This window comes from Oncorhynchus kisutch, linkage group LG23 (genome assembly GCF_002021735.2).
Source record: "Oncorhynchus kisutch isolate 150728-3 linkage group LG23, Okis_V2, whole genome shotgun sequence".
NCBI classification, from domain to species: Eukaryota; Metazoa; Chordata; class Actinopteri; order Salmoniformes; family Salmonidae; genus Oncorhynchus; species Oncorhynchus kisutch.
Genome location: NC_034196.2, coordinates 14,044,275 through 14,062,000, shown reverse-complemented (window position 1 = coordinate 14,062,000; position 17,726 = coordinate 14,044,275). Strand labels below are relative to the sequence as shown.

At 44.7% G+C, this 17,726-nt stretch overlaps 1 protein-coding gene across 2 annotated transcripts; it reads right to left on the bottom strand.

Annotated features, from left to right (window-relative positions):
- Window positions 1-1,592: 1,592 nt before the first annotated feature.
- Window positions 1,593-6,507, bottom strand: LOC109887760 (uncharacterized). 2 transcript variants are annotated; one of them, XR_004204939.1, is made up of 2 exons: window positions 6,224-6,507; window positions 1,593-5,971 (listed from the first exon to the last, which is right to left on the bottom strand). XR_004204939.1 is itself a non-coding variant. In XM_020479051.2 (2 exons), exon 2 carries the CDS (start codon window positions 4,589-4,591, stop codon window positions 3,581-3,583), a length of 1,011 nt encoding a protein of 336 aa, XP_020334640.1. In that variant the 5' UTR covers window positions 4,592-5,090; window positions 6,224-6,507; the 3' UTR covers window positions 2,734-3,580. The 2 variants fall into 2 exon arrangements, 1 of the variants encoding a protein (XP_020334640.1); XM_020479051.2 differs by having other exon boundaries at window positions 2,734-5,090.
- Between the last annotated feature and the right edge of the window lie 11,219 nt (window positions 6,508-17,726).

Here is a 17,726-nt window from a genome sequence, read left to right as displayed (position 1 = left end):
CTGAGGAGCTGTTTCTGCAAGGACAGGACGTACTTCTGGACGGGTAAGTGCTAATGCCGTTTTATGAAATATAAAAATATATATATATATTATATATACATTTTTTGTATTTAAAAAAAAAAGTTTTCTTTCACAGTGATAGCGACTCCGACTGGGAGGCCCCGGTGCCAAGCTGCCCGCTCTACCTGTGCCCCCAGTGGTGTTCATATGCCACAGTTCATTACTGCAGGCATGACTGTGCCTCAGGGCCAAAAGGGCACAGCATGGAGGCGTCGTTGTGTTCTGTGTCGCATGAAATGCACCACTTGTTCAGTTTGCTTTACATCAGAAAGAGACTGCTATGGGACAGGGCACAGACAGCAAAATTCTGTGACGAGGATTTCCAAGGGGTGTACTGTTTTTTTTCTATATTCATTTTCTAATATATATATATATTTTTATTGGTGTGTGTGTGTGTTAGAATTGCTTTTTGATGTGTTGTATATAGTTATTTGCACTGCTGTATATAGTTATAGGTCATTTCACCAATTCGGCCACTTGGGTACATTTGGGCAACTTGTGTGGGACACCTGGGTGACTTCATGCTAAATGTCATGTAGCTCACCCATTCCTGAAGTTATCAGTCTGTAACTTTGCACACCTACAGTTGCCCTCATGTTTTATCCATCAAAATGATCTCCAGCATCCTATCTGACTGTGTGGCTATTCTAGTACATGTGAAAGATGATACTACAACAATAAAAACAGAAAACATATGCTCTTTCTTTCTCTTTTCATCCACCAGATCTACTGTGTTATATTCTCCTGCATTCAATTAACATTTCCACAAACTTCAGAATGTTTCCATTCAAATGATGCCAAGAATATGCATATCCTTGCCTCTGGGGCTGAGCTACAGGCAGTTAGATTTGGGTATGTCTTCAGGCGGAAATTGAGAACAAAGGGATGCAGCCATAACAGGTTTTAACTACTGCCACATGCATAATAATTAACATTAACATAATAAAGCAACTCACAGAAACAGATATACAACTCTGGACAAAATGAAGAGACCACTGCAAAATGATCAGTTTCTCTGGTTGTACTATTTATAGGTATTTCTTTGGGTAAAATGAACATTTTTGTTTAATTCTATAAACTACTGACAACATTTCTCCCAAATTCCAGATAAAAATATTGTCATTTAGAGCACTTATTTGCAGAAAATGACAACTTGTCAAAATAATAAAAAAGATGCAGTGTTGTCAGACCAAAATACTGTGGCTTGTAGGCCTCCCCAGGTCTCACACCCACTGTGAAATTTGGTCAATCAAGGTGTGAATGGAGGACCACCAGATCAAGACCCTGTCATGGCCAGCCCAATCTCCAGACCTGAACCCCATTGAAAACCTCTGGACTGTGATCAAGAGGAAGATGGATGGTCACAAGCCATCAAACCAATCCGAGCTGCTTGAATGTTTTGTGCCAGGAGTGGCATAAAGTCACCCAACATCAAGGCATAAAGTCACCCAACATCAATGTGAAAGACTGGTGGAGAGCATGCCAAGACACGTGAAAGCTGTGATTGAAAATCAGGGATATTCCACCAAATATTGATTTCTGAACTCTTCCAAACTTTATTTTACTAGTCAAGTCAGTTAAGAACAAAGTCTTATTTTCAATGACAGGAACAGGGGGTTAACCGCCTGTTCAGGGGCAGAACGACAGATCTGTACCTTGTCAGCTTGGGGGTTTGAACTTGCAACCTTCTGGTTACTAGTCCAACGCTCTAACCACTAGGCTACCCTGTCGCCCCAAAGTTGAAACATTAGTATTGTGTTGTTTAAAAATTAATATGAACTTATTTCCTTTGCATTATTCGAGGTCTTACAACACTGCATCCTTTTTGTTATTTTGACCAATTGTCATTTTCTGCAAATAAATGCTCTAAATGACAATATTTTTATCTGGAATTTGGGAGAAATGTTGTCAGTAGTTTATAGAATAAAATAAAAATGTTCATTTTACCCAAACAAATACAGTGGGGCAAAAAAGTATTTAGTCAGGCACCAATTGTTCATGTTCTCCCACTTAAAAAGATGAGAGCGAGGCCTGTAATTTTCATCATAGGTACACTTACACTATGACAGACAAAATGAGAAAAAAAAATCCAGAAAATCACATTGTAGGATTTTTGATGAATTAATTTGCAAATTATGGTGGAAAATAAGTATTTGGTCACCTACTGTCGTGGAAATTTCCTTAATTACCAAATGATGAGAGAGCAAAAATGGTACCAAGACATTACCCCCACCCAATGATATATATCAAATTGTCATTTTAGATACCCCATCCTAAATACAACCAATTCTGGACAAGCTCACGGAGAGGAAAGTGAGCCTTTATGTCAAGATAGGGGCAACGAGAGAGAGAACATAGAATGGTTCCAGACACTGCCATCCTCCTCTCCCCGATGGGAAAAATAGGGAGTGACTGGCACACAGACACAGTGGAGCCAAGAGATAATTGGTTCCCCATCAATCATCCCTTCACATGGTTTAAAATATATGTTTACACATGATGACACCTTGACCTCTCCCCTCTCTGCGGCCCAAGCAACTTAGTCCTGACAGAGAACAGATAATTGCAAATGGCCACCACTATAGTATAACAAAATACATTCTTATGAGAAATAACTCATAAGCATATCATGAAAATAAAACATCTTATCTATGTTACCCAACTAATTCTGATTAATCCCCAACATGCCCCTCTCAAGGGACTAAGTCCCTTATGAAGAATCAGAATAGTAACATGGCACCTTACTAACAGTAGTTGCAGTATATAATACAATTAAAAAATCCATAATCAAAATTTAAAGATAATAAAGAATCAAATCCCTTCAATGTAAGTATTCACCCTTCAGAAACTGAGTTTACAATGTTTATACCATAATACAGACTTGCACCTGTTTAATCATACAGAATAATACATTTGTTGAGTAAAAAATAAAAATAACAAAACATAAATGCTCCCAAAATTACAAGAGAACCAGTGTCTAAACACAGGCCTCATTACAGCCTACAGGACAGTCATCCCTCTAAGTCCTCATGCTTAGAATTGGGTTCCCCACTATCAGAGATATAGTCAGGAATAGGGAATGGGTCAGGGAAATCATTCATATACAGTGAACCCTCTCTTTCTACACTGTCCAGTGAGAATATTTCACTGTGTTCACCTGATTGTTGTCCATCAATCTCAGATTCCTCATCTACACCTACTTCATTTGCAAGCAAGGGCATAGTAAGAACAACATCAACCACTTTATTAAACAATTTCTTCACACAAATGATAATGAGCAACAGAGCAATCAGTAATATGAGACCATAGATGAACCAGTGGAAAATGGTCGCAGCCCAAGCACCAAACACTGACTGAACCCATCCTAACGGATTCCAGTTGATGTCAGGCTGGTGTTCCCTTTCGAGAACACCCCTAAGCTCTTTCAAATGTTCCACTACAATAGTCAAATTGTCATCTCCCTGGGGTATAAATGTACAACAGTGATCTCCTATAATTTGACACACCCCTCCTTCACGTGCTAGAAACATGTCAAGTGCCACCCTATTTTGTGAGTGGCTTGTAATTCTGGTCTTATCATAGAAAACCCTGCAGTGGTCAAATTTACCAGGGATTCCAAATGATATCCTAGCCTATCCAACTCATGTGCATTCTCCGATGCCCCATACCAGGGGATTAAACCACGCCAGAACTTTTCCAATTTCGAGGATCGCCGAGAGTCACTAGGGACATTATTGTATTGCGAGATGTCCCTCTTAATTAGTCTTAACCTGCTTGGAATAGAGGAATTCGTTTTATGCATTACCACAAGGGAGATGTTTAGTTTACCAAAAATACAGCACCCTGTCCAATTTGTGGGTAGGTAGAGATAAGCTTTATCACCACAAATCCAGTAATGATCAGTAAATGTTGCCGAGCCAAATTGATGAGGAGAACACTCGTCAGTTTCAGCATCAATAATGGTGTGTCCCACCCTCAGTCTAATGGGGTATCCAGAGCTGCATGTTCCCTTCTTCCAGCTACATCCTATTAGGAAAACACTATAATTGACACATGTTGACATTCCCAGATAGGATATATTCAATTGTGGTATGGAAATATTGCTTGGATTGTGACAATGACAGGTCCTAAATGGGGTTCGCCGGGGTTGGACTTGAATAGGTTCTGGTACATGGGATCTAGGTTCTAAGATGATTCTACTACACCAATGTGAACAATCAAATCCCCCCGGTAAATCTTTTGTTGATGACAAATTACCATTAATGCATTTATCCCTCAGTGTTCTACCTAGTGAAGGTTGACCCCCTGTGTTCTCATTGGACAAGAGCACCTCTAGTGCACATAGAGTGTCATTAATGCTGCCCTCTTCTGAATACTGTAAGAATGGGGAGATCGCTGAATGTGGAAACAAGCTACATACATAACATGAGGTATTTCCTAACATCAGTTCAGTCTTTACTGTATAGTTAAGCAGTGACCACCAAGTGTTTCCCTCGTGATTCATACTGTGATGCTCATCCAGTGGATGCATTGATCTTCTTCTTCTTTCGATATGGGAGCGGCTATTGTTTGCCGTTGGCTCGAGCTGGAGTGGCTGTTATTTAAGTCCCGCAGTGGGACTGAATGGTTATCAGTCGAGTCCGTACCATGTTGTCTTTCCAGGACCGGTTGTCCTTGAGTCACTGTCCATATGGCAAATGTAATGAAAAGGCTCAAGGCCAGAGCAAGAAACATGATGCGTAGAGTATGGGCCTGATCCTCCCCTCTAGTCGGTGACTTCCGGCGTCTCTGGTCCTCCATCCTCAGGGTCTGGTGGGCAGTATGGCACCTTCCTGCAGTGATTGGCGTGGATCCAAGTAGACCTCTCAGCTACGCGAACAGCAGTGGGGGTAATCAGCATCACCTGGTATGGTCCAGTCCACCTCTGCTGGTTCCAATGCTTTCGTCTCAGGTCTTTCACCACCACCCAGTCACCTGGTTGCAGTTTGTGCAGAATCCCCACCAGTGGCTGGGGTAGAGCCGCTTTCACCCTGGGGAAAATAGCCTTCAGAAAATTGTTTAGAGCAGTACAATAACTTACCATGTCATCGTCACAGCCCATCAGTGTCAGCTTGTTCTGTGCGAAGGGAGAATTAATCATCCTCATTGGTCTACCTGTCAGAACCTCATGAGGAGCCAGTCCAGTGGTTCTGTGGGGCCTCCCTCGCATGTACATCAGAGCCAGGGGGATCACAGTGACCCAAGAAAGCCCCGTCTCTGCCATAAGCTTCACCATCTTAGATTTCAGGGTTTGATTAGCGCGTTCAATTAAACGACCAGATTGCGGCCTATAGCTACAATGGGTCCTGAGGTCTATCTGCAGACTCTCAGACAAGTTCTGTATCACCAGGTTTACAAAGTGGGAGCCATTGTCGCTGGTTAATTTAGATGGTAACCCCCACCTTGGGATGATCTCCCTAAGGAGATTCTTGGCTACTGCCATAGCAGTGGAATGTCGACATGGGAATGCTTCTACCCACTTGGAGAAAGCATCCACTATCACCAGACAATATTTGTAACCTTGACAAGGAGAGAGTTCAATCAAATCCATCATTATGTGTTCAAAGGGTCCTTCAGGGGTCGGATGAGCCGACAGTGGCATGGGAAATCCCTCTTCTTATGTTGTTAGTCATATAAATCACACATTTTGCACAAAATTGTTCAGCAAACACAGAAAACCCAGGTGCAAACCAAAATGTATTTACAAAATCAACAACTCCCCCCTTTGACACATGATACCTTCCATGTGACAACTTACCTAAGTAGGGGAAACATGAACGTGGTAAGACTGGTAGCCCAGCCGGGCCCAGCCAGAGTTTCTGCACCTGGTCATATGTACATAGTCGTTTCCACTTCCTCAACTCAACAGGACCTACAGAGGATTGCAAGTCAGAGATATCAGTGGGAGAGAAGAGGTTATTATCAGGAAGTAAAACAATCTGTAACACAGGGGCCTCCAAAGAGACAGCTGCTTCCTTAGCTGCCAAGTCAGCCATAGCATTACCTTTGGAGACAGGGTCGGAAGAGTTAGCATGAGCAAGGCACTTACAAACAGCAATTTCAGAAGGGAGCAAAATAGCTTTTAGCAAGTTATCAACAAGTTTTGAATGAGAGATCGCCTTACCAGAGGAGGTCAGGAAGCCGCGCTGTTTCCACAGAGTACCAAAATCATGTACCACACCAAAGGCATATCTGCTATCTGTATAGATTGTAGCAGACTGGCCTTTAGCTAATATGCAAGCTCTAGTGAGTGCAAAGAGTTCTGCTGCTTAAGCAGAAAGGTGGGAGGGTAATTTAGCACTTTCCAGTGTGGTTGAGGCAGTAGTAACCGCATACGCAACCAATGGTTCTCCTTTCTCAGAACGCTGAGCAGAGCCATCTACAAACAGTTCCAAATGTGCGTTTTGCAAAGGGACATCAGTTAAATCCGACCTTGGTTTAGAGACAAGCTCCAACAGTTCAGCACAGTCGTGCGGCTCTCCATCATCCTCGGTGGGCAACAAAGTAGCAGGATTTAACACAGTGCACCTCTTCAGGGTCACATGACACATTGTCAGAAGAACATTCTGATAATGGAGCAGTCGAGCTGGTGTTAGATGGGCCGTATTTGCCTGTAAAATAAGAGCATGTACAGCATGAGGAACGTGTACAGTGAGTTCACACATGGCAACAATGTCTGCACAAGCCAGCACAGCTTCAGTAGCAGCAGCCACAGCTCTCAAGCAACAAACCAGACCTCTGGCCACACTGTCCAGCTGTTTGGAATAATACCCAACTGGGCGCTGCTTTCCTCCATGTTCCTGTGTTAAAACAGATGACATAAAACCATTTTTCTCACAAACAAAGAGGTTAAAAGGTTTAGAATGGTCAGGGAGCCCCAAACAGGGAGAAGTAGTCATGAGTTGTTTCAGTCTGGTCAGAGCAGTCAGTCCCTCTGGTGTCCACTTAATTTTGTCACTCACAGCCATTTTGTGGCCATAAATAAGGTCAGCAAGCGGCTGCACCACCTCAGCATAGTCAGGTAACCACGCCCTACAATACCCTGCCATACCAGTCAATGACATCATGTGTCGTTTAGTAACCGGCTGTGGGACAGAGAGAATAGCCTGTATCCTCTCTTTACCCAGCTGCCTGCCATTGGGAGAGATGTCATGACCCAAATACCTCACTGCCTGTGAAACCAACTATAACTTCTTTTTTGAAACTTTGTGGCCATTCTCAGCGAGAAATATCAACAGAGCCCGAGTATCAGTTTCACAAGTTTCTATTGAGCTGGAGCACAACAACAAATCATCCACATACTGAATCAGAGTGCTGCCCTCAGGGGTATAAAACCCTCCAGATTTTGTGCTAAAGCCGCTGAAAAAATTCCACCCACACAGGATTGGTCAGATGCTCACACAGAACTGGTCAGATGTCCACACAGAACATCAGAACATACTCACACAGAGTAACCCAGGGCAAACCTGGCTAGCACATTTAAAATAATTGGAATTCACCACCTCTGAGGGTCACTTAGACAATCACACAGACACACAGAATGAGGTCCTTCTTCCATTAGGGCTTCACCAAGCTCTAAGTCCTATCCAACTCAACTTCAAGTGTGGTTTGCTCACCTCAACTCTTGAATTTTTTTTTTTTTTTTACTATGTTCGGGATGTGGTATCCACTCGGCTCGCTGCCTCTCCGATCTTAGGTTGGTCCATCTGCTCCGTTCCCGAAGTGTGGTCTCCCTGAGATCCCGAGTTTGAGGAATCCCTTGTGCACGATTACCTAGGTCGTCAGGAGCGGTCACCGAGTGAAGATTCACATCCCATCCTCGTCGCCAAATGTCGTGGAAATTTCCTTAATTACCAAATGATGAGAGAGCAAATCACACACCAGTCAGAGTTATGCCTAATCTTCACCTTTAACAATAATTAAGCTTTTGCAATAGCATTTTGACTTTCAACAGTTCAGTATCTCTAATGAAAAGTTGAGAGTGGTCAACATAATGGCAACTGGGATCCTTTATATCAAAGATCCAGCCCCCCTAGTTGACATGACAAACCACAGGTCTTAGGAACTTACACAAAGAAAGACTTTATTTCAGAGAGGAATATCCCCAACATGCCCCTCTCAAGGGACTAAGTGTCACGCCTTGGTCATTGTATTTTGTGTTTTCGTTATATGTTTGGTCAGGCCAGGGTGTGACATGGGTTTATATGTTGTGGTGCGTATTGTTTTTTTTTGTATTATTGGGATTACGGCTGAGTAGGGGTGTTGCATAGGTTTGGCTGCCTGAGGCGGTTCTCAATCAGAGTCAGGTGATTCTCGTTGTCTCTGATTGGGAACCGTATTTAGGTAGCCTGGGTTTCGCTTTGTATTTCGTGGGTGATTGTTCCTGTCCATAGTGTCTTTGTTCCTGTCGCTGTGTTAGTTGACAAGTATAGGCTGTTTCGGTTTTCACATTACGTTTATTGTTTTGTAGTGTTTGTGTTATTTCGTGTTTACGTTTGTTTGATTAAAAATGGATCGCAATCTACACGCTGCGTTTTGGTCCGACTCTCCTTCACCACACCTAGAAAGCCGTTACACTAAGTCCCTTCTGAAGATTCAGAATAGTAACGTGGCACCTTACTAACAGTAGTTGCAGAGTATATAATACAATTAAAAAATCCATAATCAAAATGTAAAGATAATAAAGAATCAAATCACTTCAATGTAAGTATTCACCCTTCAGAAACTGAGTTTACAATGTTTATACCATAATACAGACTTGCACCTGTTTAATCATACAGAATAATACATTTGTTGAGTAAAAAATAAAAATAACAAAACATATAAATGCTCCCACAATTACAAGAGAACCAGTGTCTAAACACAGGCCTCATTACAACCTACAGAACAGTCATCCCTCTAAGTCCTCATGCTTAGAATTGGGTTCCCCACTATCAGAGATATAGTCAGGAATAGGGAATGGGTCAGGGAAATCATTCATATACAGTGAACCCTCTCTTTCTACACTGTCCAGTGAGAATATTTCACTGTGTTCACCTGATTGTTGTCCATCAATCTCAGATTCCTCATCTACACCTACTTCATTTGCAAGCAAGGGCATAGTAAGAACAACATCAACCACTTTATTAAACAATTTCTTCACACAAATGATAATGAGCAACAGAGCAATCAGTTATATGAGACCATAGATGAACCAGTGGAAAATGGTCGCAGCCCAAGCACCAAACACTGACTGAACCCATCCTAACGGATTCCAGTTGATGTCAGGCTGGTGTTCCCTTTCGAGAACACCCCTAAGCTCTTTCAAATGTTCCACTACAATAGTCAAATTGTCATCTCCCTGGGGTATAAATGTACAACAGTGATCTCCTATAATTTGACACACCCCTCCTTAACGTGCTAGAAACATGTCAAGTGCCACCCTATTTTGTGTTGCCATGAGTTGAGTGGCTTGTAATTCTGGTCTTATCTCCCCGATGGGAAAAGTAGGGAGTAACTGGCACACAGACACAGTGGAGCCAAGAGATAATTGAGGGATAACCCTTCACATGGTTTAAAAGATATGTTTACACATGATGACACCTTGACCTCTCCCCTCTCTGCGGACCAAGCAACTTAGTCCTGACAGAGAACAGATAATTGCAAATGGCCACCACTATAGTACAACAAAATACATTTTTATGAGATATAACTCATAAGCATATCATGAAAATAAAACATCTTATCTATGTTACCCAACTAATTCTGATTAATCCCCAACACTACAAACAAGCAAGATTTCTGGCTCTCACAGACCTGTAACTTCTTCTTTAAGAGGCTCCTCTGTCCTCCACTCGTTACCTGTATTAATGGCACCTGTTTGAACTTGTTATCAGTATAAAAGACACCTGTCCACATGCTCAAACAGTCACACTCCAAACTCCACCATGGCCAAGACCAAAGATCTGTCAAAGGACATCAGAAACAAAATTGTAGACCTGCACCAGGCTGGGAAGACTGAATCTGCAATAGGTAAGCAGCTTGGTTTGAAGAAATCAACTGTGTGAGCAATTATTAGGAAATGGAAGACGTACAAGACCACTGATAATCTCCCTCGATCTGGGGCTCCACGCAAGATCTCACCCGTGGGGTCAAAATGATCACAAGAACAGTGAGCAAAAATCCCAGAACCACACGGGGGGACCTAGTGAATGACCTGCAGAGAGCTGGGACCAAAGTAACAAAGCCTACCATCACTACGCAACACACTACGCCGCCAGGGACTCAAATCCTGCAGTGCCAGACGTGTCCCCCTGCTTAAGCCAGTACATGTCCAGGCCCGTCTAAAGTTTGCTAGAGAGCATTTGGATGATCCAGAAGAAGATTGAGAGAATGTCACATGGTCAGATGAAACCAAAATATAACTTTTTGGTAAAAACTCAACTCGTCGTGTTTGGAGGACAAAGAATGCTGAGTTGCATCCAAAGAACACCATACCTACTGTGAAGCATGGGGGTGGAAACATCATGCTTTGGGGCTGTTTGTCTGCAAAGGAACCAGGACGACTGATCCATGTACAGGAAAGAATGAATGGGGCCATGTATCGTGAGATTTTGAGTGAAAATCTCCTTCCATCAGCAAGGGCATTGAAGATGAAACGTGGCTGGGTCTTTCAGCATGACAATGATACCAAACACACCGCCCGGGCAACGAAGGAGTGGCCTCGTAAGAAGCATTTCAAGGTCCTGGAGTGGCCTAGCCAGTCTCCAGATCTCAACCCCATAGAAAATCTTTGGAGGGAGTTGAAAGTCCGTGTTGCCCAGCAACAGCCCCAAAACATCACTGCTCTAGAGGAGATCTGCATGGAGGAATGGGCCACAATACCAGCAACAGTGTGTGAAAACCTTGTGAAGACTTACAGAAAACGTTTGACCTCTGTCATTGCCAACAAAGGGTATATAACAAAGTATTGAGATAAACTTTTGTTATTGACCAAATACTTATTTTCCACCATAATTTGCAAATAAATTCATAAAAAAATCCTACAATGTGATATTCTGGAATTCTTTATCTCATTTTGTCTGTCATAGTTGAAGTGTACCTATGATGAAAATTACAGGCCTCTCATATTTTTAAGTGGGAGAACTTGCACAAATTGGTGGCTGACTAAATACTTTTTTGCCCTTTCTGTACCTGTAAATAGTAAAACCAGAGAAACTGATCATTTTGAAGTGGTCTCTTTTCCAGAACTTCATATATTTTATTAAATTAAACTATAGTGGACCAGAGTAGATAAACCAGGCATTGTGAATAAAAGTTTCCTTATGATAAGTAATATAAGGTAGTTCTGCAATCCCATCCCACTGGGAACACACTGGTTGAATCAATGTTGTTTCCACATCATTTCAACAGAAATACATTGAACCAACGTGGAATAGACATTGTATTGTGCCCAGTGAGATTAAGAATTTCATCGAAAATAAAATTAACTAGTTTGAAATTACTTTAATATGGGTTACAAAAACATATGTTTGCTATTTGCAGATACAAAAGCTAGTCAATGATCACACATTTATTGCAATGGCAAAATATGACTTATAAAAGTATTAAAATCATAGCAAAGTAGATGTTAATGGTAAAATTCATTATTTTCAGCATGCTACTTAAGTTCATCCAGCTATTACAGTTGATAAAGCTGAAAAAGGATCTAGCACAGTCCAGTTTGACAGTCTGTGACACATGATTTTACAACATAATAATAAACAACCCCCCTCCCTGACATTTATTTGAATTCAGTCCACTCTAGTCTTTTGGCCCAGAAATTCTGATGATCTCCACTTCCAAGGAAGTGGTTTATGACTAGATTCCCCTTATCCAGTCCCCTAAGAAGAAAGGCACCATTGATCCCAGTGTGAGGAGGATGCTGCTCATGGGTCCAGGTCCGGGGCCAGCAGCGCTTCTGTAGCGACGCCAGTCAGACTGGTTGTGAAGCCCTTGACCTTCAGGATAATGGAATCTCTGGTCCTCCGAAGATGAGTTTGCGTCGTAGCCATACCCACTTCCCCTGTAGCAATTTCTTGGCCTACCGAGTGACCCCAGCCAATGGCAGCCCCACCCAGAATTTACCGTTTACTAGGAATTTATTCCTTCACACGGTAATAATGGGGAAAAGGGTCTGTACGGAACCAAAGCAAAAAAAGTAAATATCAAAGCCCCCTCTCCTATCTTACCTGCCTAACCACTAATCTGCTGCTGGGGGATTACAAGAAGCCGTCTCCTGAAACACACTCAAATACACAATCTACAACACAGAAACTGAGGAACGTAACAGGGGGCCCTTTGCTTCCCACCCCTGTACCTTTTCCCCAGCCCCTGAATCCACCCCCACGTTTACATAGGGCACCTGGGCACAGTGCTGCCACCAGCAACATCCATGCCCACAGGAGGAGAAGCTTCTGCTGGCCTATCATGACTGGATATTCCTGCAAAAACAAAATACATTGTAAGATTGAACCGTAAGTGTGTGGAGCTTTACCTGAACTACTCAGAGCACTTCCTGGAGAAGTAGACAGCTGAACACAGCAGTGGCAGCAACAACAACAACAAGTATGAGAACAGTCGCAGTAAGCCCCTCGGCCAGGGGCTGGTATAGCTGATAACCATCCTCCTCATGGTCCTGAGCAGCACTCTTCTGCTGCAGTAAGACACATAGCCATGTCCCAGTTGTCTGGAATAGCTTCATTTCCTAGACGGCCTCCTCATTATGCCCTTGAGTTCTTGTGAAGATAGGTTAATTAAGTAAGGTGTAGGTGGAGATATAACCAGTCCTTTAACCAATCTGTGGTCATGAAGGAAAGAAGCCAGTGGAAAAGAACTTCCAGCAAAATGAGGACCATTTCCTCCTCATTTTATGGGGACATTTGAGCTTTAATATTGTTTTACCGTTTCTTTAAAGGGAGAGGAAATTCGATTTTGCTCGCACGCCCAGGGATCACACCTTTCCTCTGTGTCAACCCGGAAGCTCCCGATGGTCTCGTTGCCGAGAGGACCCGAGGCTTCCCGACTTGCCGAGTTACTGCTTCCTGAGTCTATGCCACTAGGCAGGGCTGGGCTGTCACCAGCGGAACGGAAGCACAGGATCGACACGAAGAGTTGTCTGTATTGCGGGACTCTTGGTCACTTTGTGTCCTCTTGTCCTCTAAAGAAGCCAGGCTCACCGGTAGGAGCAAGGACTCTGGTGGGCCATATGGAGAACGTTCCTGCTTCCCCTGCTCGCACCCCTTTTCATGCCATTCTGCTGAGGGAAAATAGTCCAAATCTTTCCGGGTTCTCATTGACTCTGGGGCCGACAAGAGTTTTTTGGACTCTACCCTGGCATCTGAGCTGAACATCCCCACTCAGCCCCTCTCTATTCCCATGGATGGGCGCTGGATGGGCGCTCTATAGTCCGAGTCACCCACAACACCACTCCTGTCCACCTACGGGTGTCAGGGAACCACAGCGAGGCTATCCAGTTCCTGCTCATCAAGTCCCCTCTGATTCCCGTGGTATTGGGATTCTCCTGGCTCCAACGACACAATCCCCTCATGAACTGGTCTACTGGTGCCATCATGGGCTGGAGACCGTTCTGCCATGCCCATTGGGACTTCCTAGCTGCTGGATTTATCCAACCCTCTTCTTCTCCCGCTAGCGCAGGCTTCTTCTTCATGGAGAAAAAGGACAAGACCCTGTGCCCAGGCATTGATTACCGGGGACTCAACGACATTACTGTTAAGAACCGTTACCCGCTACCACTCATCCCCTCAGCCTTCGAGCCGCTCCAGGGGGCCAATGGGTTTTCCAAGCTGGATCTATGGAACGCCTTCCACCTGGCCACTATGAGTATCTGGTCATGCCCTTTGGCTTCACCAACGCCCCTGCTGTGTTCCAAGCTCTGGTGAATGATGTTCTCCGCGACATGTTGAACTGTTCCATCTTGTCTACATTCATGACATCCTCGTCTTCTCCTGCTCTCCTCAAGAACACGTGCTCCACATCTGGTAAGTCTTTCAATGCCTTCTGGAGAATCAGCTGTTTGTGAAGGCGGAGAGATGCGAGTTCCATCGCTCCACCATCCCCTTCCTGGGTTGCATCATCTCTGCTGGGAGTGTCCAGATGGATCCCGGGAAGGTGAGAGCAGTGATGGATTGTCTTCAGCCTACATCCAGGGTGCAGCTGCAACATTTCCTGGGGTTGCCAAATTTCTATCACCGCTTTACCCGTGGTTACAGCACCCTGACTTCCCCCCTGTCAGCACTCACCTCGCCCAAGGTTCCATTCACGTGGTACCCAGCTGCTGATCGGGTGTTCCGGGACCTCAAACATCGCTTCACCACAGCCCCCATCCTGTTTCATCAGGACCCATCTCGTCAATTCGTGGTGGAGGCCAATGCTTTGGACGTGGGTGTGGGGGCTGTCCTGTTCCAGCATACTGTCCTTGACTTCAAGCTACATCCCTGTGCCTTCTTCTCCCATCACCTCAATACCATGGAATGGAACTACGATGTGGGGAATCGGGAGCTTCTCGCAGTGAAGATGGCGTTGGAGGAAGGCATTGTTTGGAGGGGGCAGAACATCTGTTCATCGTGTGGACTGACCACAAGAACCTGGAGTATCTCCGCACCATCAAGCACCTCAACACCAGGCAAGCCATATGGGCCCTGCTGTTCACACGGTTCAGCTTCTCCCTCTCGTTCCGGCCGAGATCCAAGATTGTCAAGCCAGATGCACTGTCCCGCAACTATAGCCCCACGACTACTACCCTGGAACCCGATACCATCCTTCCCACCTCACTCAGCTGGGGAATAGGGAAGCAGGTCCATGAGGTACAGCGTTCCCAGCAAAACCCAAGGGGGGGCCCTGATTATCGAATGTTTGTTCCTGACACCGTCCATTACGCAGTCCTGAAGTGGGCCCACTACTCCAGGCTGGCCTGCCACCTGGGCGCCCGTCGGACCCTGGCCTTTGTGCGACAGCGTTTTTGATGGCCTACCATGTTCCTGGACTTGTCCTCATTCTTCGCCGCATGCACAGTTTGTTCACAGAACAAGACTCCTCTGAAAGCTCTGGCTAATCTCCTCCAACCTCTGCCTGTCCCGACCGTGCTTGGTTTCACATCTCCCTGGACTTTGTCACAGGTCTTCCCCCATCTGAAGGCAACACGCCCTCCTGACCATGGTGGATCGGTTCTGCAAAGCCGTACACTTCATTCCTCTCCCCAAACTACCCTCTGCCAAAGAGACGGCCCAGCTCATGATGCAGCACGTCTTCCGGATCTGCCCGTGGACGTGGTCTCCGACCGGGGTCCTCAGTTCTCGTCCAGGTTCTGGAAGGCGTTCTGCACCCTCATTGGGTTGTCGGCCAGCCTACCCTCCGGGTTCCACCCCAGTCCAACGGCCAGTCAGAGCGAGCCCACCAGGTCCTCAAGACCTGGTCTCCGCCAACCCCACAACCTGGAGCCAGCAGCTTGTGTGGGTCAAATATTCCCGCAACACCCTTCCCTGCTCTGCCACAGGCCTATCTCCCTTCGAGTGTTCCCTGGTGTATCAGCCCCCGCTCTTCCCTGAGCAGGAAGAGGAGATCGGCATATCTTCTGTCCAGATGTTTGTCCACCGCTGTCGTCGTACCTGGAGGAGAGCCCGGTCAGCACTCCTCAAGACCACCTCCAGGTATCGACGACAAGTGGATTGCCATCGGACCCTTTGTATAGTCTCGGGCAGAAGGTATGGCTCTCCACCCGGGATCTTCCCCTCCTGGTGGAGTCTTGCAAACTGTCCCACCGGTTTATCGTCCCTTTCTCCATCTCCAAGGTTATTATCCCCTCTGCTGTTTATCTTCTGTTGCCCCGTACCCTTATACACCCCACCTTTCATGTGTCCCATATCAAGCCCGTGTCCCACAGTCCCTTGTCTTCCATTTCCAGGCCCATCCCTCGGTGAGACCCCTCCTGAGGTGAGACCCCTCCTGAGGATTCGACCATGGGGCAGGGGTTTCCAGTACCTAGTTGACAGGGAGGGTTATGGCCCTGAGGAGAGGTGCTGGGACCCCGCTAGAGACATCCTGGACCCAGCCCTCATTGCCGACTTCCACCACATGCACCCTGGTCAACTAGGTATTGTTGGGGATGAATCAGAATTAGTTGGGTAACATAGATAAGATTTACATAATAATGCTTACGTGAGATATTTGTCATTAGAATGTCTTCTTTTTGGACTATAGTGTTGGCAGTTTGCAGTTATCCTTTCTCTGCTAGGGCTCAGTTACTTGGGCCCCAGAGAGGGGAGAGGTCAGGCTTGTCTTCATATGTGTACGTATCTTTTAAACCATGTGAAGGGATGATTGAGGGGGAACCAATTATCTCTTGGCTCCACAAGGGGTTGTATTTGAGATGGAAGTATCTAGAATTGACAATTGATATATACCATTGGATGTGGTAATGTTTTGGTACTATGTTGTACCAAGAACGAGATAGGAACTTCGTTTAGGAGACCAAACTGAACGATAATTTATAGCTAATGCTGTTTGGCTATGGGATACTCCTCTCTCAAGTAAAAATCTTTCTTTGTGAAGTTCCTATTATCTGTGGTTTGTCATGTCGTATGGATCTTCGCTATAAAAGATCTCAGTTGCCATTATGTTGACCACTCTCAACTTTTCATTAGAGATACTGAAATGTTGAAAGTCAAATATTATTGCAAAAGCTTAATTATTATTAAAGGTGAAGTTTTAGTGTGTGATTTGCTCTCTCATTTCTTGGTAACACAGGAAATTTCCACGACAGTATGCGCCCAGGTAGGACGCCAGGTTGCACCCCTAGAGGGGGGGGGGGGTACTGTCATGCCCTGATCTGGTTCACCTGTCTTTGTGATTGTCTCCACCCCCTCCATGTGTCACCCATCTTCCCCTGTGTATTTATACCTGTGTTCTCTCTTTGTCTGTTGCCAGTTTGTCTTGTTTGTCAAGCTTACCAGCGTTTGTCAGCTCCTGTCTTTTCCCAACCTCTCTTTTTCTCGTCCTCCTGGTTTTTGACCCTTGCCTGTCCTGACCCTGAACCCGCCCACCGGACCACTCTGCCTGCCTGCCGTCCTGATGACTATAAAAGGAAACATGTTCGATCACCATGCACTGCAAAATCATTTTAGCTATGGATACGGAGAACATCAACACTAACATCAATACGCCAGGGGGTATACCCATTATACTTGGGTCTCTGCTGGGAGTTTAGCTCATATTTGGATTTTTTTATTTTGCTTGCCACTAACATCATAATAAACACTGACACTTAAAATATTGTGTTATTGTTATGTGCATTATTGGGGGTCTGTTCAAAAACTTACCCCAAAAGGTTCTTCAAAAAGGTATTTGTGGAATCATTAAAAGGGGTTCTTTGAAGATCTTATAGGGGTTCCCCCAGAGTTTCAATTTGAAGAACCCCTAAAGGATACTCCAGGAACCTTTTCTTTTTGGAGTGTACATTATGGACAAAGTGTGTGTATGACAATGGTTATCATTCACGTTCACCACAAAAACCCTAGGTATGAATTCTGTTATGTGCATGTTTTGTTAATCATTTTCGGTTTTAGAAAGATTTGCACAAATATGAAAAGATG

Coding starts and splice junctions, on each gene's coding strand:
- LOC109887760 (XM_020479051.2), bottom strand. CDS start 4,591: ATGCATCCACTGGATGAGCATCACAGTATGAATCACGAGGGAAACACT.